General features: G+C 54.2%; 2 protein-coding genes across 3 annotated transcripts in view; one reads left to right on the forward strand and one right to left on the reverse strand.

Moving 5' to 3' along the window:
* The window catches only part of LOC139240460 (metalloproteinase inhibitor 2-like), a 27,001-nt gene extending 11,910 nt beyond the window's left edge, over positions 1 to 15,091 (forward strand). For both annotated transcript variants that reach the window (XM_070868995.1, XM_070868996.1), the window contains exons 3-6: positions 6,770 to 6,870; positions 9,536 to 9,653; positions 10,756 to 10,880; positions 11,653 to 15,091. In XM_070868995.1, the coding sequence (XP_070725096.1) occupies positions 6,770 to 6,870; positions 9,536 to 9,653; positions 10,756 to 10,880; positions 11,653 to 11,850 (542 nt within the window). In that variant the 3' untranslated portion in view covers positions 11,851 to 15,091. The remainder of the gene's footprint in view (positions 1 to 6,769; positions 6,871 to 9,535; positions 9,654 to 10,755; positions 10,881 to 11,652) is intronic.
* LOC139240567 (synapsin-1-like) overlaps positions 1 to 24,111 on the reverse strand; it is a 311,352-nt gene that overhangs the window by 165,003 nt on the left and 122,238 nt on the right. The gene's annotated exons all lie outside the window — the stretch shown is intronic.

A 24,111-nucleotide genomic window follows, 5' to 3' on the forward strand; every position in this document is an offset into this window, starting at 1 on the left:
GAGAGGTGATCTTATCGAAAGGTATAAGATTATGAGGGGGCTCGACAAGGTGGATGCAGAGAGGATGTTTCCACTGAGCTTCCCTTGATTTCCATCGCTCCACCATTGGCAGCCGTGCCTTCTGTTGCCTGGTCCCCAAGGTCTGGAATTCCCCCCCTAAACCTCTCCGCCTCTCTCCCCTCCTTCAAGACGCTCCTTAAAACCCGCACTCTTTGACCAAGCTTTTGGTCGCCTATCCCTAATATCTCCTCATGTGGCCCGGTGTCAAATTTTGTCTGATTTACGCTTCAGTGAAGCACCTCGGGACACAATCCCAATGGACCCAAGCCTTCCCATTCACTCCCACTGTACACAATCCCAATGGACCCAACCCCTTCCCATTCACTCCCACTGTACACAATCCCAATGGACCCAACCCCTTCCCATTCACTCCCACTGTACACAATCCCAATGGACCAAACCCCTTCCCATTCACTCCCACTGTACACAAACCCAATGGACCCAAGCCTTCCCATTCACTCCCACTGTACACAATCCCAATGGACTCAATCCCTTCCCATTTACTCCCATTGTACACAATCCCCATGGACCCAACCCCTTCCCATTCACTCCCACTGTACACAATCCCAATGGACCAAACCCCTTCCCATTCACTCCCACTGTACACAAACCCAATGGACCCAAGCCTTCCCATTCACTCCCACTGTACACAATCCCAATGGACCCAACCTCTTCCCATTCACTCCCATTGTACATAATCCCAATGGACCCAATCTCTTCACAATCACTCCCACTGTACACAATCCCAATGGACCCAACCCCTTCCCATTTACTCCCACTGTACACAATCCCAATGGACCCAACCCCTTCCCATTCACTCCCACTGTACACAATCCCAATGAACCCAACCCCTTCCCATTCATTCCCACTGTACACAATCCCAATGGACCAAACCCCTTCCCATTTACTCCCATTGTACACAATCCCCATGGACCCAACTCCTTCCCATTCACTCCCACTGTACACAATCCCAATGGACCCAACCTCTTCCCATTCACTCGCATTGTACATAATCCCAATGGACCCAATCTTTTCACATTCACTCCCACTGTACACAATCCCAATGGACCCAACCCCTTCCCATTCACTCTCACTGTACACAATCCCAATGGACCCAACCCCTTCCCATTCACTCCCACTGTACACAATCCCAATGGACACAAACCCTTCCCATTCACTCCCACTGTACACAATCCCAATGGACCCAAACCCTTCCCATTCACTCCACATTGCTACATTAAAGGCGCCGTGGTAAATGCGAGTGGCTGCTGTGAAATCTGAATGGCCCGCAAGACGAGAGCACGTGGGGTGAGCTGCTTTAGACGGGACCTGATCCGTCGCGATGCAATCCCCTGCCTCTCTCACCCGTGACCGTTCCAAGATGGCCGCTTCCGTCCGGCGCCTCGCGGGCCAATGGGGGAACATACGGCTTGAGGAGGTCAAAGTTTAAACGTCCCTGCGAAGCAGAGAGGGAGAGGGAAAGAAAAAATAGCCAAGTGCTATTTTCCTTGGGTGCGTCAGAGAATGAGGTCAGATAATTGTCCCGGCGATGATTATGGTGTGCGATGGGTTTGGCTTCGGTACCAGTGGAAAATTACTTCATCCCAACCATGAGATGTAATTTTTCTTCACAAACGCACGCCGAGTGTTTGCCTGACTCAGTGCTGAGCAGTCTGTCTCATGCCCTGCCCAGCTCCCAACTCAGGGTTCGGGATCCCAGCCGCTCTTCCCCGTTAGACCTTTGCCCTGTGTAACGTCCGATCTGAGACTGCCGAGTCAGGGTCAGGCGGGGGCGGGGGGGGGGGCGCGGGGAAGTGCGCGCACATATCGCACAGTGTGGGCTGGGCCCGTGCTGCCCCTGGGCCCCTGGCCCCGAACTCACATCTCTCCTTCGCCCCCCCGACCTGGCCGCTCCTGCTGTACCTGCCCGCGCTCCAATCACCGACCTGGACCTCGATGAGGTCACTCTTTGCTGCCGTCGCTCTCCTGCTGCTCTCGGAGGTAACCTCCACAATCCCTGCAACAACTTCCCGAAACATCTGTCTGAGGCGGAACCAGACTGTTCGCTAACGTCGGTGTCCGACTTGACCCTGAAGTTAGCTACCGGCCACATATCCCCAACATAACTAAAACCGCCTTTTTCCACCCCCCCGTAACATCGCCCGTCTCCGCCCCCCTGCCGCCCACATTCTACACGACGTAAACGTGAGGTGATCCAAAACTCGGCTGCCCCCGTGTCCTAACTCGCACCGAGTCCCGCTCACCCATCACCCCCTGTGCTCACTCTCACCCCGTGTCCTAACTCGCACCGAGTCCCACTCACCCATCACCCCCTGTGCTCACTGACCCCGTGTCCGAACTCGCACCGAGTCCCGCTCACCCATCACCCCCCTGTGCTCACTGACCCCGTGTCCGAACTCGCACCGAGTCCCACTCACCCATCACCCCCTGTGCTCACTGACCCCGAGTCCTAACTCGCACCGAGTCCCGCTCACCCATCACCCCCTGTGCTCACTGCCCCGTGTCCTAACTCGCACCGAGTCCCGCTCACCCATCACCTCCTGTGCTCACTGCCCCCGTGTCCTAACTCCCACCGAGTCCCACTCACCCATCACCCCCCTGTGCTCACTGACCCCGTGTCCTAACTCGCACCGAGTCCCGCTCACCCATCACCCCCTGTGCTCACTGACCCGTGTCCTAACTCGCACCGAGTCCCGCTCACCCATCACCCCCCTGTGCTCACTGACCCGTTTCCTAACTCGCACCGAGTCCCGCTCACCCATCACCCCCCTGTGCTCACTGACCCTGTGTCCTAACTCGCACCGAGTCCCGCTCACCCATCACCCCCCTGTGCTCACTGACCCCGTGTCCTAACTCGCACCGAGTCCCGCTCATCCATCACCCCCTGTGCTCACTGCCCCGTGTCCTAACTCACACCGAGTCCCGCTCACCCATCACCCCCTGTGCTCACTGCCCCGTGTCCTAACTCGCACCGAGTCCCGCTCACCCATCACCTCCCGTACTCGCTGACCTACATTGGCTCCTGGTTAAGCATCACCTCGATTTCAAAATTCTCCATCCTTGCTTACAAATCCCTCCTTGGCCTCGCACCCTCCCTATCTCTGTAATCTCCTCCAGCCCCATAACCCCTCCTTGAGATGTCAGTGCGCCTCCAATTCTGGCCTCTTGAGCATCTCCGACAGTGCGGCACTCCCTCAGTACCGCCCCTCCGACAGTGCGGGGCTCCCTCAGTACTGCCCCTCCAACAGTGCGGCTCTCCCTCAGTACTGCCCCTCCGACAGTGCGGGGCTCCCTCAGTACTGCCCCTCCGACAGTGCGGGGCTCCCTCAGTACTGCCCCTCCAACAGTGCGGCACTCCCTCAGTACTGCCCCTCCGACAGTGCGGCTCTCCCTCAGTACTGCCCCTCCGACAGTGCGGGGCTCCCTCAGTACTGCCCCTCCGACAGTGCGGCTCTCCCTCAGTACTGCCCCTCCGACAGTGCGGCTCTCCCTCAGTACTGCCCCTCCGACAGTGCGGCGCTCCCTCAGTGCCGCCCCTCCGACAGTGCGGCGCTCCCTCAGTGCCGCCCCTCCGACAGTGCGGCGCTCCCTCAGTACCGCCCCTCCGACAGTGCGGCGCTCTCTCAGTACCGCCCCTCCGACAGTGCGGCGCTCTCTCAGTACCGCCCCTCCGACAGTGCGGCGCTCCCTCAGTACCGCCCCTCCGACAGTGCGGGGCTCCCTCAGTCCTGCCCCTCCGACAGTGCGGGGCTCCCTCAGTACTGCCCCTCCGACAGTGCGGGGCTCCCTCAGTACTGCCCCTCCGACAGTGCGGCGCTCCCTCAGTACCGCCCCTCCGACAGTGCGGCGCTCCCTCAGTACCGCCCCTCCGACAGTGCGGCGCTCTCTCAGTACCGCCCCTCCGACAGTGCGGCGCTCTCTCAGTACCGCCCCTCCGACAGTGCGGCGCTCCCTCAGTACCGCCCCTCCGACAGTGCGGGGCTCCCTCAGTACTGCCCCTCCGACAGTGCGGGGCTCCCTCAGTACTGCCCCTCCGACAGTGCGGGGCTCCCTCAGTACTGCCCCTCCGACAGTGCGGCGCTCCCTCAGTACTGCCCCTCCGACAGTGCGGCACTCCCTCAGTACCGCCCCTCCGACAGTGCGGCGCTCTCTCAGTACCGCCCCTCCGACAGTGCGGCGCTCCCTCAGTACCGCCCCTCCGACAGTGCGGCGCTCCCTCAACACTACACTGGAGTGTCAACCTGGATATTCTTTTGTGCTCAGGTCTCTGGAGTGGGCCTTGAACCCACACCTTCTGACTCAGAGGCGAGAATGCTCACTGAGACACAGCTGATACCTGAAGGGCAAGTAAAGGAAAATTGAACCGCTTCAAAGGGTGCAGTTAAATCGTGGCCCTTGGATATCCCGGCTCCAATCCCACCAACGTCGTGACTATTAAACTGACACATCTGGTTCCTGGCCTGGTGTGGCTTTTCCTGCAATAAGCCTAACTCCTAATGTTGCACGCAGCTCCAATTATTACACAAACCCCTGGTCTGGTTGCTGGCTAGAAACATAGAAACATAGAAAATAGGTGCAGGAGTAGGCCATTCGGCCCTTCTAGCCTGCACCGCCATTCAATGAGTTCATGGCTGAACATTCAACTTCAGTACCCCATTCCTGCTTTCTCGCCATACCCCTTGATCCCCCTAGCAGTAAGGACCTCATCTAACTCCTTTTTGAATATATTTAGTGAATTGGCCTCAACAACTTTCTGTGGTAGAGAATTCCACAGGTTCACCACTCTCTGGGTGAAGAAGTTCCTCCGCATCTCGGTCCTAAATGGCTTACCCCTTATCCTTAGACTGTGACCCCTGGTTCTGGACTTCCCCAACATTGGGAACATTCTTACTGCATCTAACCTGTCTAACCCCGTCAGAATTTTATATGTTTCTATGAGGTCCCCTCTCATTCTTCTGAACTCCAGTGAATACAAGCCCAGTTGATCCAGTCTTTCTTGATAGGTCAGTCCCGCCATCCCGGGAATCAGTCTGGTGAACCTTCGCTGCACTCCCTCAATAGCAAGAATGTCCTTCCTCAGGTTAGGAGACCAAAACTGTACACAATACTCCAGGTGTGGCCTCACCAATGCCCTGTACAACTGTAGCAACACCTCCCTGCCCCTGTACTCAAATCCCCTTGCTATGAAGGCCAACATGCCATTTGCTTTCTTAACCGCCTGCTGCACCTGCATGCCAACCTTCAATGACTGATGTACCATGACACCCAGGTCTCTTTGCACCTCCCCTTTTCCTAATCTGTCACCATTCAGATAATAGTCTGTCTCTCTGTTTTTACCACCAAAGTGGATAACCTCACATTTATCCACATTATACTTCATCTGCCATGCATTTGCCCACTCACCTAACCTATCCAAGTCGCTCTGCAGCCTCACAGCATCCTCCTCGCAGCTCACACTGCCACCCAACTTAGTGTCATCCGCAAATTTGGAGATACTACATTTAATCCCCTCATCTAAATCATTAATGTACAGTGTAAACAGCTGGGGCCCCAGCACAGAACCTTGCGGTACCCCACTAGTCACTGCATGCCATTCTGAAAAGTACCCATTTACTCCTACTCTTTGCTTCCTGTCTGACAACCAGTTCTCAATCCATGTCAGTACACTACCTAAGTAAGGCCTTTCCTTTAGTAGGCCTCACCTCTAAGCTTGCCCTCAGTTCCGATTAAGAACATAAAGAACATAAGGAATAGGAGCAGGAGTCGGCCATTCGGCCCCTCGAGCCTGCTCCACCATTTAATACGACCATGGCTGATCCGATCATGGACTCAGCTCCACTTCCCTGCCCGCCCCCTTAATCCCTTATCGGTTAAGAAACTGTCTAGTTCTGTCTTAAATATATTCAATGTCCCGGCTTCCACAGCTCTCTGAGGCAGAGAATTCCACAGATTTACAACCCTCTGGGAGAAGAAATTCCTCCTCATCTCAGTTTTAAATGGGCGGCCCCTTATTCTAAGACCATGCCCCCTAGTTCTAGTCTCCCCCATCAGTGGAAACATCCTCTCTGCATCCACCTTGTCGAGCCCCCCTCATAACCTTATACGTTTCGATAAGATCACCTCTCATTCTTCTGAATTCCAATGAGTAGAGGCCCAACCTCCTCAACCTTTCCTCATAAGTCAACCCCCTCATCCCTGGAATCAACCGAGTGAACCTTCTCTGAACTGCCTCCAAAGCAAGTGTATCCTTTCGTAAATATGGAAACCAAAACTGCACGCAGTACTCCAGGTGTGGCCTCACCAATACCCTGTGTAACTGGAGCAAGACTTCCCTGCTTTTATACTCCATCCCCTTTGCAATAAAGGCCAAGATACCATTGGCCTTCCTGATCACTTGCTGTACCTGCATACTAACCTTTTGTGTTTCATGCACAAGTAACCCCCAGGTCCCGCTGTACTGCAGCACTTTGCAATCGTTCTCCATTTAAATAATAACTTGCTCTTTGATTTTTTTCTGCTAAAGTGCATGACCTCACACTTTCCGACATTATACTCCATCTGACAAATTGTTTGCCCACTCACTGAGTCTGTCTGTGTCCTTTTGCAGATTTTTTTGTGTCCTCCTCACACATTGCTTTTCCTCCCATCTTTGTATTGACCTGATTGTCTTGCTCATTTTCGCTTGCAGTGATCAAGGGCAAAATCATCAGCTCCAAGCTGGTCGGTCGAGGGAACAGCACTGATCCCAGCGGCTTTCAATGGATCCAGTACGAGGTTCAACAACTGAAGGTGGGTCTGCTAACCAATCAGCAACCGAACCGCAGCGGGAATGATCCAGGTACACCTCGCCACTGCTCACATCTCCCCAAACGTCCCGCAGGAGCAGGAGTCGGCCATTCGGCCCCTCGAGCCTGCACCACCATTCAATATGATCATGGCTGATCATTCCCTCAGTCCCCCTTTCCTGCTTTCTCTCCATACCCCTTGATCCCTTTAGCTGTAAGGACCACATCTCACTCCCTTTTGAATATATCTAACGAACTGGCCTCAACAACTCTCTGTGGTAGAGAATTCCACAGGTTCACCACTCTCTGAGTGAAGAAGTTTCTCCTCATCTCAGTCCTAAATGGCTTACCCCTTATCCTTAGACTGTGACCCCTGGTTCTGGACTTCCCCAACATCGGGAACATTCTTCCTGCATCTAACCTGTCCAGTCCCGTCAGAATTTTATACGTTTCTATGAGGTCCCCTCTTATTCTTCCAAATTCCAGTGAATATAAGCCTAGTCGATCCAGTCTTTCTTCATATGTCAGTCCTGCCATCCCGGGAATCAGTCTGGTGAACCTTCGCTGCACTCCCTCAATAGCAAGAACGTCCTTCCTCAGATTAGGAGACCAAAACTGAACACAATATTCCAGGTGAGGCCTCACCAAGGCCCTGTACAACTGCAGTAAGACCTCCCTGCTCCTATACTCAAATCCCCTCGCTATGAAGGCCAGCATACCATTTGCCTTCTTCACCGCCTGCTGTACCTGCATGCCAACTTTCATAACACCCAGGTCTCGTTGCACCTCCCCTTTTCCTAATCTGTCACCATTCAGATAATATTCTGCCTTCCTGTTTTTGCCATCAAACTGCATAACCTCACATTTATCCACATTATACTGCATCTGCCATGCATTTGCCCACTCACCTAACCTGTCCAAGTCACCCTGCAGCCTCTTAGCGTCCCCCTCACAGCTCACACCGCCACCCAGCTTAGTGTCATCTGCAAACTTGGAGATATTACATTCAATTCCTTCGTCTAAATCATTCATGTATATTGTAAATAGCTGGGGTCCCAACATTGAACCCTGCAGTACCCCTCTAGTCACTGCCTGCCATTCTGAAAAGGACCCATTTATTCCTACTCTTTGCTTCCTGTCTGCCAACCAGTTCTCTATCCACGTCAGTACATTACCCTCAATACCATGTGTTTTAATTTTGCACACTAATCTCTTGTGTGAGACCTTGTCAAAACCTTTTTGAAAGTCCAAATACACCACATCCACTGGTTCTCCCTTGTCCACTCTACTAGTTACATCCTCAAAAAATTCTGGAAGATTTGTCAAGCATGATTTCCCTTTCACAAATCCATGCTGACTTGGACTGATCCTGTCACTGCTTTCCAAATGTGCTGCTATTACATCTTTAATAACTGATTCCAACATTTTCCCCACTACTGATGTCAGGCTAACCGGTCTAGAATTCCCTGTTTTCTCTCTCCCTCCTTTTTAAAAAAGTGGTGTTACATTAGCTACCCTCCAATCCATAGGAACTGATCCAGAATCTATAGACTGTTGGAAAATGACCACCAATGCATCCACTATTTCTAGGGCCACTTCCTTAAGTACTCTGGGATGCAGACTATCAGGCCCTGGGGGTCTATCGGCCTTCAATTCCATCAATTTCCCTAACACAATTTCCCGCCTAATAAGGATTTCCTTCAGTTCCTCCTTCTCGCTAGACCCTCGGCCCCCGAGTATTTCCAGAAGGTTACCGTTTGCCTTCCTAACATCCCCGCAAACGTCCCGCAGGAACAGGAGGAGGCCGTTCGGCCCCCCCTGGAGCCCGCTCTCCCGTTCAATCACATCGAGGCCAATCTGCACCTTAACTCCAGCTCGCCTGCCGTGGTCCCATACCCTCGATACCCTGGCCCAACAAAAATCCATCGATCTCAGTCTTAATAACTCCAATTGCCCCCCAGGATCCACAGTGTTTTGGGGGGAGAGAGTCCAAGATTCCCACTGCCCTGTGTGTGAAGAAGTGTTTCCCGACATCATCCCTGAACGGCCGGGCTCCAATGTGAAGGTGACGTCCCCTTGTTCTGGACTGCCCCCCCACCAGAGGGAACAGTTTCTCTCGAGCCACCCGATCGAATCCTTTAATCCTCTCAAACCCCTCGATCAGGTCGTCGCTTAATCTTCTACACTCGAGGGAACTCAGACCCGGTCTGTGCCCCCTGTCCTCGGGATTTAACCCCGTCAGCCCCATGGCATCACTCTGGGGCAAATTAAGGAGCTTGGGGCAAAAGCGTCATTTGCAAGTTTCTCGTCTCATTAAGTGGAGATACTTTGCGTAGTCTTATATGTTTCGATAAGATCGGCTCTCATTCTCCTGAACTCCAGTGTTTATAAACCCAACCTACTCAACCTATCTTCATAAGTCAACCCCCTCATCTTCTCTCTGCATCTACACTGTCGAGCACCCTCATTATCTTGTAAGTTTCAATGAGATCACCTCTCATTCTTCTAAACTCAAGAGAATATAGGCCTACTCTGCTCAATCTCTCCTCATAGGACAATCCCCCCATGCATGGCCTTTTCTGGTGGCCGATGGGCCGATGGCTTTAGGGCTCGGCCATGATGGACTGGAGGTGGGTCAGATCTCATCGCCATGTTGTGTTTCCCTGCAGATGTTCAAAGGTTCCGAGAAGGTGGAGCGCGTTGAGTACGTCTACACCCCCCAAGCCGACTTTGTCTGCGGCTTTGTGCTGGAAGCAGATCAGCTGAACAAGGACTACGTGCTGTCAGGTACGGATCACATTCGTGTCCTTCCTCAGGACCTCTGGGTCCTGGGCCCAGCGGACCCCCGTTCCCACCTGGCTCCACCAGCTCACCTTCTCCACTCCTGGCCACGTTGATCCCCCACGGCTGGCCCAATAAGACTCGGTCACCATTTGGCCCGACTCCATCAGGTCTCCCGGCCGTTCCGTGGAGAGACTGGAGAAGCTGGGGTTGTTCTCCTTGGAGCAGAGAAGGTCCAGGGGAGATTGGCCAGAATGGTCCTGGGGATGAAGGACTTCAGTGACGGGGAGAGACTGGAGAAGCTGGGGTTGTTCCCCTCGGAGTAGAGAAGGTTGAGGGGAGATTTAATCGAGGTGTTCACAATGACGAGGGGTTTTGATCGAGTGGATTGGGAGAAACTATTCCCGGGGGCAGGAGGGCGGGTAACCAGAGGGACACAGATTGACGATAATCGGCGATGGAACCAGAGGGGGAGATGGGGGGAGAATGTGTTTACGCAGCGAGTTGTTGTGATCGGGAACGCGCTGCCTGAAAGTTCGGTGGGAGCAGATTCAATCGTGACTTTCAAACCGGGAATTGGATAAATACTGGAAGGGGAAATGTGCCGGGCTGTGGGGAAAGGGCAGGGGGGAGTGTGGGACTGATTGGGGTCGCTCTGTCACCGAGCCGGCACAGCACGGGGCTCGAGGGGCTGAATGGCCTCCTCCTGCGCAGTACGACTCAGTGGAGCTGAAATTCGATAGTGTCCCGTTTGGGAGGCAGTAACTGTGGCGAGGCGGGACTTCCTGTGCCCGGCGGGGACTTCCTGCGCCCGGCGGGGAAGTCCTGCCGCGGTCGCCAAATTGGGTGTCGCGCTCCCGAGAGGAAGTGGGAGGAAAGTCGGGCACTCGACTTCTTGTCGGGAGGCGTTCCACTTCCTGTCGGGCGCAGTGCTAAGCTCCCACAACTCACAGGGCCTTCTCCTTCCGTTCGGAGACGGGGTTGCTGTGACTGTGCCATCGCGGAGAGACTTCCCAGCGGGCGCGGAATTGGCCGGTGCCTCTGTCGCCCATCTACGCCCCCCCCCCCCCCCTCCCCGCTAACCCCTCGCTGCCTCTCGCTCCCGCAGGCAACGTGGAGACCGACGGAAAGATCTACGTCAACATCTGCGGCTTCAACAAGCTCTGGAGCCAGCTGACCTCGTCGCAGAGAGCGGGTCTGGCCGGAAACTACGAGGCTGGCTGCCAATGCAAGGTACGTCACGTCAGGGCATGGGGTTAGACACAGAGTAAAGCTCCCTCTACACTGTCCCATCAAACACTCCCAGGGCAGGGTCAGGGGGTTAGATACAGAGTAAAGCTCCCTCTACACTGTCCCATCAAACACTCCCAGGGCAGGTACAGGGGGTTAGATACAGAGTAAAGCTCCCTCTACACTGTCCCATCAAACACTCCCAGGGCAGGTACAGCACGGGGTTAGATACAGAGTAAAGCTCCCTCTACACTGTCCCCATCAAACACTCCCAGGGCAGGTACAGGGGGTTAGATACAGAGTAAAGCTCCCTCTGCACTGTCCCATCAAACACTCCCAGGGCAGGTACAGCACGGGGTTAGATTCAGAGTAAAGCTCCCTCTACACTGTCCCATCAAACACTCCCAGGGCAGGTACAGGGGGTTAGATACAGAGTAAAGCTCCCTCTACACTGCCCCATCAAACACTCCCAGGGCAGGTACAGGGGGTTAGATACAGAGTAAAGCTCCCTCTACACTGCCCCATCAAACACTCCCAGGGCAGGTACAGGGGGTTAGATACAGAGTAAAGCTCCCTCTACACTGTCCCATCAAACACTCCCAGGGCAGGTACAGGGGGTTAGATACAGAGTAAAGCTCCCTCTACACTATCCCATCAAACACTCCCAGGGCAGGGAGGCACGGATAGCGAAATGACGATTGAGGATGGCTCTAATTGTGTTCCTTTCCCCCCCTCCCCCTCGACCCCGTGCACCCCCCACCCCCCACCCCCACAGATCGTCCCCTGTCTTTCGTTGCCGTGCAGCATCTCGGCGGACAACCAGTGCCTGTGGACGGACGGGATCATCGACGGCAACTGGGCCGGGAGCCAGAGCCGGCGGTGTGGCTGCAGTATGAAGAGCTCCGGCTTGTGCCAGTGGGAATTCTACAAGCGCCCGAGGACCCCCGCCGTGACACGGGACGGCAACCAGTAACCAGCGGGAGGAAGGTCGCCGGACCAGGGCCGAGAATAACCCCAATACCTTTTTGCTTTGCCGCGCCTGTTACCCACCACTGTCGCTACCCGGTTGACCCCTAACCTCTCCTCCCTCCCCCCCCCCCCCCCCCGAGCGTAAGGGATGGAGCAGGGGGAGTGGGGTGTGGGGGCAGCGAACCCTTCGATGGAGTGAGCAAAGGCCATTCAGCCCATCACAGAATCAGAGAAATTTGCGGCGCGGGAGGAGGCCATTCCGGCCCATCGTGTCCTCGCCGGCCGACCAAGAGCTACCCGGCCTCATCCCACTTTCCCGCTCTGGGTCCGTAGCCCTGTAGGTTACAGCACTTCAAGCTGCACATCCAAATGTGGTGAGGGTTTCTGCCTCTACCGCCCTTTCAGGCCGTGAGTTCCACCCCAGACCCCCACCACCCTCTGGGTGAAGACATTTCCCCTCAAATCCCCTCTAAACCTCCCCCCCAATTACTTTCAATCTCTGCCCCCTGGTTGTTGACCCCTCTGCCAAGGGAAACAGGTCCGTCCTATCCACTCGATCCAGGCCCCTCATCATTTTATACACCTCAATCAGCTCTCCCCTCAGCCTCCTCTTTGAATCTGTGGCCTTCGCTGCCCCAGAGAGCTGTGGAGACTGGGTCATTGAATATATTTAAGGCAGAGATAGACAGATTTTTCAACGATTAAAGAGTCAAGGGTTACGGGGAGCGGGCGGGGAGGCCAAGGTCAGATCGGCCGCGAGCTCATTGAATGGCGGAGCAGGCTCGAGGGGCCGAATGGCCGACTCCTGCTCCTGTTTGCAATGTTCCAAAGTAAACAACCCTAGTCTGGCCAATCAACCCTCATAGCTAAAATTCTACCTCCTCGTAAATCTCCTCTGAACTCCCTCTCCAGTCCCTCTCCTCCCAGAGTCCGGGTCTGATTATCCTCATCATCATAGGCAGTCCCTCGGAATCGAGGAAGACTCGCTTCCACTCTTAACACGAGTCCTTAGGTGGCTGAACAGTCCAATACGGGAACCACAGTCCCTGTCACAGGTGGGACAGACGGTGGTTGAGGGAACGGGAGGGTGGGACAGGTTTGCCGCACGCTCCTTCCGCTGCCTGCGCTTGGTTTCTGCACGCTCTCGGCGACGAGACTCGAGGTGCTCAGCGCCCTCCCGGATGCACTTCCTCCACTTAGGGCGGACTGGTCTTTGGGCCCGGGGACTCCCAGGTGTCGGTGGGGGATGTTGCACTTTATCAGGGAGGCTTTGAGGGTGGTCCCTGTAACGTTTCCTCTGCCCACCTTTGGCTTGTTTGCCCGTGAAGGAGTTCCGAGTAGAGCGCTTGGTTTGGGAGTCTCGTGTCTGGGGGGGCATGTGGACAATGTGACCCTGCCCAGCGGAGCTGGTCGAGTGTGGTCAGTGCTTCGATGCTGGGGATGTTGGGCCTGGTCGAGGACGCTAACGTTGGTGCGTCTGTCCTCCCGGGGGATTTGCAGGATTATTCTATCATGGAGATCCCCGCCGGCCCATCCCACAAACCCTCCCTCCCTTCCCTCCCCCGATGTAATAACTGTAAACATTTACACCCACCCACCCAGGCCAACACAAATCCATCCGGTGCCCCCCAAGGGCCTTATTCAACTCCTTTTCCTGGGGAGACCGTTTCGCTAACATCTGGGGAGCGGGGAAGTGTTCTGAGTTTTGTGTTTGCGGCCTGCAGCCTAGGATTGGTTGTCCCAGTGAAGGAGGCTGCTCCATGCCCGAGGCAGCCATTTTGTCAGTTAAAATGGCCGCCATTGTCTGCCTTGGCCTTCGCCGCACTGAACCCCTCACCCCCCCCCCTTGCCCCCGTCCCTTACGCTCTGCGCTATGATTTTATTCCCCATCCACCTCCAGCTCTGTCTCCGTACGTACACGGGCCAGGCCATTCGCAAGGCCCACTGGGAATGGTTCACAAACAAGATGGCCGCCACCCCGGTCCTGATCTCCTCCCACTGGGAGTTTGTGGCAATGGGCAAAGCAGCAGGTACACTGATGAGTAAAGTACAGGGGTCCCCTGACCAGGAAATGGTGGGTGCCATTACACGAGATGTCTCTCTCTCTCTGTGTCTCTGTCTCTCTCTCCGTCTCTCTCTCTCTCAGTCTCTCTCTCTGTCTCTCTCTCTCTCTTTCTCTCCGTCTCTCTCTCTGTCTCTCTCTCTCTCTCTGTCTCTCTCTCTCTGTCTCGCTCTCTCTCGCTGTCTCTCTCTGTCTCACTCTCTCTCTCTCTCTCTCTCTCCGTATCTCTCTCTCTCTCTGTCTCTCTCTCTCTCCGTCTCTCTCTCTGTCTCTCTCTCTCTGTCTCGCTCTCTCTCGCTGTCTCTCTCTGTCTCACTCTCTCTCTCTCCGTATCTCTCTCTCCGTCTCTCTCTCTCTGTCTCTCTCTCTCTCCGTCTCTCTCTCTGTCTCTCTCTCTCTGTCTCTCTCTCTCTCCGTCGCTCTCTCTGTCTCTCTCTCTCTGTCTCGCTCTCTCTCGCTGTCTCTCTCTGTTTCACTCTCTCTCTCTCTCTCTCTCCGTATCTCTCTCTCCGTCTCTCTATCTCTGTCTCTCTCTCTCTCTCTCTCTCCGTCTCTCTCTCTCCATTTCTCTCTGTCTTTCTCTCTCTCCCCGTCACCCGTGCCCTGGTCTACTCACTGAAAAACATTATTCCGCGAACCCCCTCCCCCAATTCCCCCCTCGGAAGCGGAAAACCTGAAAGAGTAAACTGTGAGGGAAGGCGCCCACTGGAATGGCCACCACCGTGAACAGGTCCCGCTGCGCGCAGTAGCGGGCGGGTGCAAACTTGGCAGCACCCAACTCTGGTGCATTTCTCTGGATCGAGAACTCCGGGTTGGCTTTGCCTCACTCAGCGATTCAGTTTCAAATTTACAATTCTGTTGCAAACAAAATGGCTTCCATGTCAAACAAAATGGCTTCCATGTCAAACAAAATGGCTTCCATGTCAAACAAAATGGCTTCCTTTTCAAAGGCTTCCTTGATATAAAGGACATTTTTTGCTTCTTAGTATTTCTAGATAACTTATTATTTCTGTTTGTACAATGCGACTGTTTAGATTCCAAATGAATGCTTTTTATAAATAAAGATGGGCTGCGTCATGAGCTCTACCTTGTGTACTGTCCTGAGATCGGGGGGTCGAGTGTATGAACCACAAACTGTTACATTAAACATTATTTATGTAATAAAAACACGTTCAGTCACAAATTGTTCCCTGCTTTCAGATTTATCGCCTCACCATCGTTAAACAAAAAAAAACACTTGCATTTCTATCGCGCCTTTCATGACCACCAGACATCTTAAAGCGTTTTACAGCCAATGAAGTACTTTCTGGACTGCGCTCACTGTTGTATTGTGGGAAACACCAATTTGCGCACAGCAAGCTCCCACACACAGCAATGTGATAAATGACCCAGAACATCTGTTTTTTTGTTATGTTGGTCGAGGGATAAATATTGGCCCCAGGACACCGGGGAGAACTCCCCCTGCTCTTCTTCCAAATAGTGGCCCCGGGATCTTTTACATCCACCCGAGAGGGCAGACGGGGGCCTCGGGTTTAACGTCTCATCCGGAAGACGCACCTCCGACAGTGCAGCGCTCCCTCAGTATCTCCCCTCCGACAGTGCGGCACTCCCTCAGTACTGCCCCTCCGACAGTGCGGCACTCCATCAGTACTGCCCCTCCGACAGTGCGGCACTCCATCAGTACTGCCCCTCCGACAGTGCGGCGCTCCCTCAGTACCGCCCCTCCGACAGTGCGGCGCTCCCTCAGTACCGCCCCTCCGACAGTGCGGCGCTCCCTCAGTCCTGCCTCTCCGACAGTGCGACGCTCCCTCAGTCCTGCCCCTCCGACAGTGCAGCGCTCCCTCTGTTATGTATGTATCCTTTATGTAGTAACTATGTAAACATGCATGATGTACCACCAGAGGGCACTACTGTTGGAAGCCCCAGGGCTTACCTGCCCAGGTGTGCAAGGCCGTATAAAAGGGTGCCCATTAGGGTGCAGCCTCACTCTGGAGTTACAATAAACAGACCAAGGTCACAACAGTTTGAGCTGAAGATGTACAGTCTTGTGGGGTTATTCTAAACGTAACAATTGGCGACGAATAACAGATCACGAACTTTCACGCAGTTATGGCTGCTGTTGGTATTCTTGAGAGATTTGTTGAGGGTGATGTTTGGGAAGCTTTCATTGAGCGTCTTGATCAGTACTTCGTGGCCACCGAGCTGGAAAAAGAAGAAACCGCGGTCACGCGCAGGGCGATTCTCCTCACCGTTTGCGGGTCCACGATATATGGCCTCATCAAAAATCTGCTAGCAGACATATAAAGAGCTGTGCACACTGGTTCGGGAACACCTCAAGCCGAAGGAGAGCATCTTGATGGCCTGGTACCGCTTTTCTATGCACCAACGCTCCAAGGGCCAGGATGTGGTGAGTTATGTCGCCGGCCTAAGATGCCTTGCGAGACCGTGCGTATTTGCTGGATTTCTGGGGGAAATGCTGCGGGACTTTTTTGTGCTTGGCATCGGCCACGAGGTCATTCTTTGCAAACTGCTGTCTGTCGAATCCCTCGGCCTGAGCAAGGCCATCACGATAGCCCAGGCTTTCATGTCCACGAACGGTAACACTAAGCAGATGTCATTGCAGCATTGGAACTCGCCGGCAAGCACTGTGCATAAAATAACGCCTTCCGCAGGCAGAACTGTACATGGCAGGGCCCACACGCCCGCAGAGGCCAGACCTAGGATGACCCAGAGCCCGCTGTGGGGCGTGAATGTGAATCCATTAGCACCATGTGGGGGGTAATCATCGAGCCCATCAATGTCAATTCTGATACGTCCTCACTACACAGTATAAATACACACGAGGCCCATGCTTGAGAGAAGGTCAGTCTGTGACCTGTCCTTTATTCCTCAGCACTCAAGTGATGAAGGTGGGTGGAGCTTCCCCTTTTATACCTGAAGGTCCAGGTTCGGAGTGTCTCCCACAAGTTCACCACCTAGTGGTCAGTGTTCTCACGGTGTACAACTTAGGTCAGTTTATACATGGGTTACAATGCTGGTTGAATACATGACATCACCTCCCCCCCCTAAAGTCTTATTGGGATCACAGATTAAGTCTCTCTGGTGGTTTACGCTCCCTTGTAGAGCGCCTGAGTTGGGGCTCCGGTTGTTGGGCGCTGGCCTGAGTGTCTGCTGTTTGCAGTGCCTCAGGCCTGTCCGGACTGCCCACAGTGACTGGGCTCTCCTCCCTTTGGTTCCGGTGTTCGGTCACCTGTGGTGGAGTGAACTCTACATCGTGTTCTTCCTCTGCTTCTTCTATGGGGTTGCTGAACCTCCTTTTTGTTTGATCCACATGTTTGCGGCAGATTTGTCCATTGGTAAGTTTAACTACCAGAATCCTATTTTCCTCTTTGGCAACCACAGTGCCTGCGAGCCATTTGGGCCCTGCAGCGTAGTTGAGGTCAAAAACAGGATCATTTACATCAATACATCGCACCCTCGCATTCCTGTCATGGTAGTGATATTGTGACTGGCGCCTGCTCTCGATAATTTCTTTCACGGTGGGGTGTATAAGGGATAATCGGGTTTTGAGCGTCCTTTTCATTAGTAGCTCTGCGGGTGGAGCCCCTGTGAGTGAGTGTGGTCGGGATCTATTGGCCAACAGGAGGCGTGATAAGCGGCTTTGTAGGGAACCCCCTTGGATTCTGAGCATCCCCTGTTTGATTATCTGCACTGCTCGTTCTGCCTGGCCGTTTGAGGCCGGCTTGAACGGTGCCGTTCTGACATGGTTAATTCCATTGCCTGCCATGAAGTCCTGGAATTCAGTGCTTGTGAAGCACGGGCCATTGTCGCTGACCAAGATGTCCGGTAGACCGTGGGCGGCGAACATTGCCCGTAGACTTTCTACCGTGGCAGAGGATGTGCTTGAATTTAAAATGTCACACTCGATCCATTTGGAGTAGGCATCTACTACAACCAAAAACATTTTCCCCATGAAAGGACCTGCGTAGTCCACATGGATGCGTGACCAAGGCTTGGCGGGCCATGGCCAGGGGCTAAGGGGGGCTTCCCTGGGCGCATGGCCCAGCTGGGCACATGTTGCACCTGCGAACACAAAGTTCCAGATCTGCGTCGATCCCTGGACACCAAACATGTGACCTGGCAATTGCCTTCATCGTGACAATGCCCGGCTGCCCATTGTGGAGTTCTCTGATGAACACCTCTCTGCCCATCTGGGGCATGAATACGCGGTTTCCCCACAGTAGGCAATCGGACTGAATCGAGAGTTCATCCTTGCGCCTGTGAAATGGTTTAAATTTCTGAGGGCATGCCCTGTACGTGGCTGCCCAGTCCCCATTCTGGACACATTTCTTGACTAGAGACAATAGCGGGTCTCTATTTGTCCAGACTTTAATCTGACGGGCTGTCACGGGTGAGCCTTCGCTTCCAAAAGCTTCAACAGCCATGACCATCTCAGCACCATGCTCGGTAGCCCCCTCAGTGGTGGCTAGTGGGAGCCTGCTGAGTGCATCGGCTCAGTTTTCGGTGCCCGGTTTGTGCCGAATTGTATAGTCATAGGCGGCTAACGTGAGTGCCCACCTCTGTATGCGGGCCGATGCGTTTGCATTTATGGCCTTGTTGTCGGCCAAAAGGGACGTTAGGGGTTTGTGATCTGTCTCCAGCTCAAATTTCCTGCCAAACAGGTACTGGTGCATTTTCTTTACCGCATATACACATGCGAGCGCTTCCTTTTCTACCATCCCGTAGCCCCTTTCTGCCTGGGACAGACTTCTGGAGGCATAGGCTACCGGCTGTAACTGACTCTTGACATTGACATGCTGCAACACACACCCGACACCATAGGACGATGCATCGCACGTTAACACAAGTTTCTTACATGGGTCATATCGCGTTAACAGATTGTTGGAACATAACAAATTGCGTGCTCTATTAAAAGCCCTTTCCTGGATGTCCCCCCCAGACCCAATCACGACCTTTGCGTAGGAGCACGTGTAGCGGCTCTAATAGCGTGCTCAATTTGGGAATAAAGTTACCAAAATAGTTCAGGAGCCCCAGGCACGAATGCAGCTCCGTCGTGTTACGGAGTCTGGGTGCTCTCTGGATCGCTTCCGTTTTGGACGCAGTAAGGCTGATCCCGTCTGCTGCTACCCTCATCCCCAGGAATTCTACCTCTGGAGCTAGGAAGACGCACTTTGCCTTTTTCAGTCGCAGCCCTACCCAGTCCAGTCTGCGTAGCACCTCCTCCAGGTTGTGGAGGTATTCTTCAGTATCGTAACCCGTGATGAGGATGTCGTCCTGAAAAACCACCGTCTTTGGAATCGACTTGAGGAGGCTTTCCATATTTCGTTGGAAGATCGCGGCGGCCGAGCGAATCCCGAACGGACATCTGTTGTACTCAAACAACCCCTTGTGTGTCGCGATGGTGGTCAGCTTCTTCGACTCACTCGCCAGTTCCTGGGTCATGTAAGCTGAGGTCAGGTCCAATTTTGAAAAAAGTTTGCCACCGGATAGCGTCGCAAAGAGGTCCTCCGCTCTCGGTAGCGGGTACTGGTCTTGGAGTGACACCCGATTGATGGTGGCCTTGTAATCGCCACATATCCTGACCGACCCATCCGCCTTGAGCACCGGCACAATCGGGCTCGCCCAGTCACTGAATTTGACTGGCGAGATGATGCCTTCCCTCAACAGGCGGTCCAATTCGCCTTCTATCTTTTCCCACATCACGTACGGCACCGCTCTGGCCTTGTGGTGTACTGGCCTGGCGTCCGGGTTTATGTGAATCACTACCTTGGCCCCCATGAAAGTGCCGATACCGGGTTGAAATAATGAGTCAAATTTGTCCAGGACCTGTGAGCATGATACTCGCTCCACAGAGGAAATTGCATTGACATCGCCCCATTTCCAGTTCATGACAGTAAGCCAACTCCTCCCCAGTAGTGCGGGACCGTCCCCTGGGACAATCCAGAGTGGCAACCTGTTCTCCGAATCTTTGTGGGTCACGACTACCGTGGTGCTGCCTAGCACCGGAATGATCTGTTTTGTGTAAGTCTGTAGCTGTGCGTCAATTGGCGATAATTTTGGCCTCCTGGCCTTGGACGCCCACAACCTTTCGAACTGTTTGATACCCATCAGGGACTGGCTGGCCCCGTGTCCAGCCCCATTGATACTGGGATGCCATTGAGGAGCACTTTCATCATTATCGGTGGCGTCCTGGTGTATGAACTGTGTACGTGCTCCACATGAACTCGCTGAACTTCAGCTTCCAGCGATTTGCCCCAGTGTCCATTTCTGCAATTTCTGCAGGTATTTTGCTCATCTCTGCAAACTCTGGCTGAATGTGTGTCTCCATGCCTCCAGCATGAGTTGCGGTTTGAAACAAAAGGTCTCTTGCCAATCGATCGTCCCTGACTGCCCCTGTTATTGCCCTTGAGTGCACCATTAACAGATATTGATGGCCCCATTACTGGTCGCATTGTCCCTTGTAATGGCGTGAATCACCGTTCAGCTTGCCATTGTCTCTGTCGAACTCCCCCTCTGGGTTCGACTACATGTTGGGGCATGCCCGACTGCCCTTGTCTGCCTGGAGAACCGTGTGCTGCTTTAACAATGTTGAATCTCTGTCCCAACCATTCCTTAACACAGTACCTCTCGTCTGTTCTGCTAGTGGCCATGCTCGCGTGGTTTAAATCCCAGTTTCTTGTCGCCATTGATACGTCCTTACTCCACAGTATAAATGTACACGAGGCCCATGCTTGAGAGAAGGTCAGTCTGTGACCTGTCCTTTATTCCTCAGCACTCAAGTGATGAAGGTGGGTGGAGCTTCCCCTTTTATACCGGAAGGTCCAGGTTAGGAGTGTCTCCCACCTAGTGGTCAGTGTTCTCACGGTGTACAACTTAGGTCAGTTTATACATGGGTTACAATGCTGGTTGAATACATGACAGATTCAAGCACTGCGTGTGCAAGGGCTGTGGGACAATGGGTCACCTCCAGCGAATGTGCAAACGTGTTGCGACAGATCACGCTGAATGAGCAGGAGAGGCAACTCAACCCCAGGGTGAAGAGGAAGTATATGGGATACACACCGTCACCACCAAAAGCTCTCCGATAATGGTAAAAGTTAAACTTAACGGCACTCCAGTCTCCATGGAATGGGACACGGGGGCGAGTCAATCAGTTATGAGCCAGAAGGCATTCGAGAGGCTGTGGGGTGACAGAGCACAATGACCTAAGCTGATCCCGAGTCAGACAAAGCTGCGTACCTACACCAAGGAACTGACACCAGTTATTGGTAGTGCGGACATAAGAGTATCTCATGAGGGAGCGGTGCACGATTTACCGCTGTGGATTGTTTCAGGTGATGGGCCAACGCTGCTTGGTAGGAGGTGGATGGAGAAGATTCGATGGAACTGGGAAGACCTCTGTGTACCTTCTCCGGCGAACGAGGCCTCCCGTGCTCAAAGGCTGAGCAAGCCCCCACCTTCAGCCGAACCAGGCATCGAAGTGCAGATCCATTCGCAGATCCCCCAGGGCACAGGCTGCTCATCACGACCACGAGGAGGTAAAGTTCAACCGAGCAGTGGTACAGGTGCAGTACCCACCACCCAAAGCCGACGACCTCTTCGTGACGATGGCTCCAGGTCGGCCATGCGGAGTGGGACTCTGGCCCTAACGATCCGAATGCATCTTCTCGAAGCCAGAGGCAAAATCCCCGGGGAGGAAGATCACGGCAGTCGGCATTTCAGATGCGGACGAGAGTGCGTCCAGACCACGGGACGGGAGTGCGTCCAGACCACGGGACGGGAGTGCATCCAGACCACGGGACGAAAGTGCGTCCAGACCACGGGACGAAAGTGCGTCCAGACCACGGGACGGGAGTGCGTCCAGACCACGGGACGGGAGTGCATCCAGACCACGGGACGAAAGTGCGTCCAGACCACGGGACGAAAGTGCGTCCAGACCACGGGACGAGAGTGCGTCCAGACCACGGGACGGGAGTGCATCCAGACCACGGGACGAAAGTGCGTCCAGACCACGGGACGAAAGTGCGTCCAGACCACGGGACGGGGGTGCGTCCATACCACGAGACGAAAGTGCGTCCAGACCACTGAACGAGGGAGCGTCCAGACCACGGGATGTCGCTGCAACTAAACAGCAGCACGTGTTGCCCAGCGAGGAAGACGATTGGGCTTGGGCCAAAGGTAAAGGCCAGGAACCCACTACGTTTCAATAAGTTGCTTGCACTGTGTAACCCATGTGAGCGTCCATTCGAGACAAATGATGTACTATCATATGGGGTCGGGGGGCACCTTACAACAAGCCAAAGTAGCGGGCGAATCCCAACCGGTCGTATATGTATCTAACAAAGTACGTGTTGTCTTTAATACATATATAAAGACTCCACAAGGCTCCGTACTCTGCTTAAACTGGTATAGCCCTAACCCATTTATTTCAACTCCAGAGTGAGGCCGCAGCATGGTGGGCACCCGTTTATACGGCCCTGCACACCTGGGCAGGTAACCCCTCGGGCCTCCAACAGTAGCGCCCTCTGGAGGTACATCATTCTGTTTACATCGTTAAGACATAAAGTGTACATACATAACATCATTCCCCCCCCCCCCCGAAAGTCTTTGATGCGAGTAACTCTCTGATTGGACTGCTGGGAATGGTGGGGATGATCCTCGTGTTTGGTCGCGAGGTCCGTTGCAGATTTGGTGTGTGCTGGTGGGTCGTTGGAGACCATGTCCTTTCACAGTGGGTCCCGGCTACCTGTAGTTCGCACTTGGGTCTGGTCGCGTTTGCCCATTACATGGTTTCACAGCAAACACTCCATTTCATCACAAACACTCCGTTTCCCCTCTGTGGCGAATGCAGTGCTAGCGGCCCATCTGGGGCCCTGAACATGGTCTACATCATTTATTCTGATGTCGCGTGGGGGAGCCATGCGATCATGGTGCATTCTCTGCTGATAGCATACGGAAGGCCCGGTTCTGAGTGATTCTGTCCGGGATAGCCGGGTCTGATAGCAGGGAGTCTACCGTGACTCGTGTGGTGCTAGGCTTTATTATTTGGGCTGCCCGCTCCGGACTATTGTCGCTGACCCTAAGGTCTAGCAAGCCCAGGATGGCCGATATGGCCTTGAGACTTTCAGGAGTGGCGGGAGGCCGGGTGGTCCCCTGTGGATCCTGGGCCATGGTATGGGGGCCCCAGACCACCGACTGTGTGTAGCCTCCCTGCCTTTCTTTGCAACGTTGCAGGGTTGCCCCATAGGGGCCAGTCTGATGGGATGAGCATTGCGTCTCTGCGACGGGTAAGCTGCAACATCCCGTCTAGTGGTTCGCCGTTAGCAGGCGGTAACGTGGGACCCTGGCTGGTCCAGGTCCTAGTCTGGGGAGCCGTTATGGTTCACCCCTCGCTTTCGAGCACTTCCACGGCACAGAGCAGGTCTGCGGGCTGCGCCGTTTCCACCCCGGTGGTGGGCCACGATAGCCAACTGAGGGCATCAGCGCCGTTCTCAGTGCCTGGCCCGTGGCGGGTCATGTTACAGTGCACAGACAGTGTTAGACCTATTCGAGACAAAGCATTGATAATCGTGGCTCTGCTCTCCAAAAACTGTGAGGTTGGCAGCTTGTCTGACTCAAGCAAGCATTGGAACACTCTTTGGTACATCTCTTTTGTCCCGTGAACCCAGGCTACTGCCTTGGTTAACTTATTGGACACATGTACAACCAGTTGGGGCTCGCCCGCTACTTTGGCTTGCTGTACAACACGCCCGACCCCGTGTGATAACACATCACTTGCTACAAGTACTTTGTCAGATACAGATACGACCGGTTGGTGTTCGCTCGCTACTTTGGCTTGTTGTAAGGTACCCACGACCCCAGGTGATAATACATCATTGGCCACGAAAGAGCGCTCACATGGGTTACACGGTGCAAACAACTTACAAGTTACAATAAAGAGACCCAGGGTCACAACAGTTTGAGCTGAATCCCTCAGTACTGCCCCTCCGACAGTGTGGGACTCCCTCAGTACTGCCCCTCCGACAGTGTGGTGCTCCCTCAGTACTGCCCCTCCGACAGTGTGGTGCTCCCTCAGTACTGCCCCTCCGACAGTGTGGTGCTCCCTCAGTACTGCCCCTCCGACAGTGTGGCGCTCCCTCAGTACTGCCCCTCCGACAGTGTGGTGCTCCCTCAGTACTGCCC

This window comes from Pristiophorus japonicus, chromosome 32 (assembly GCF_044704955.1).
Source record: "Pristiophorus japonicus isolate sPriJap1 chromosome 32, sPriJap1.hap1, whole genome shotgun sequence".
In the NCBI taxonomy this organism is placed as follows: Eukaryota; Metazoa; Chordata; class Chondrichthyes; family Pristiophoridae; genus Pristiophorus; species Pristiophorus japonicus.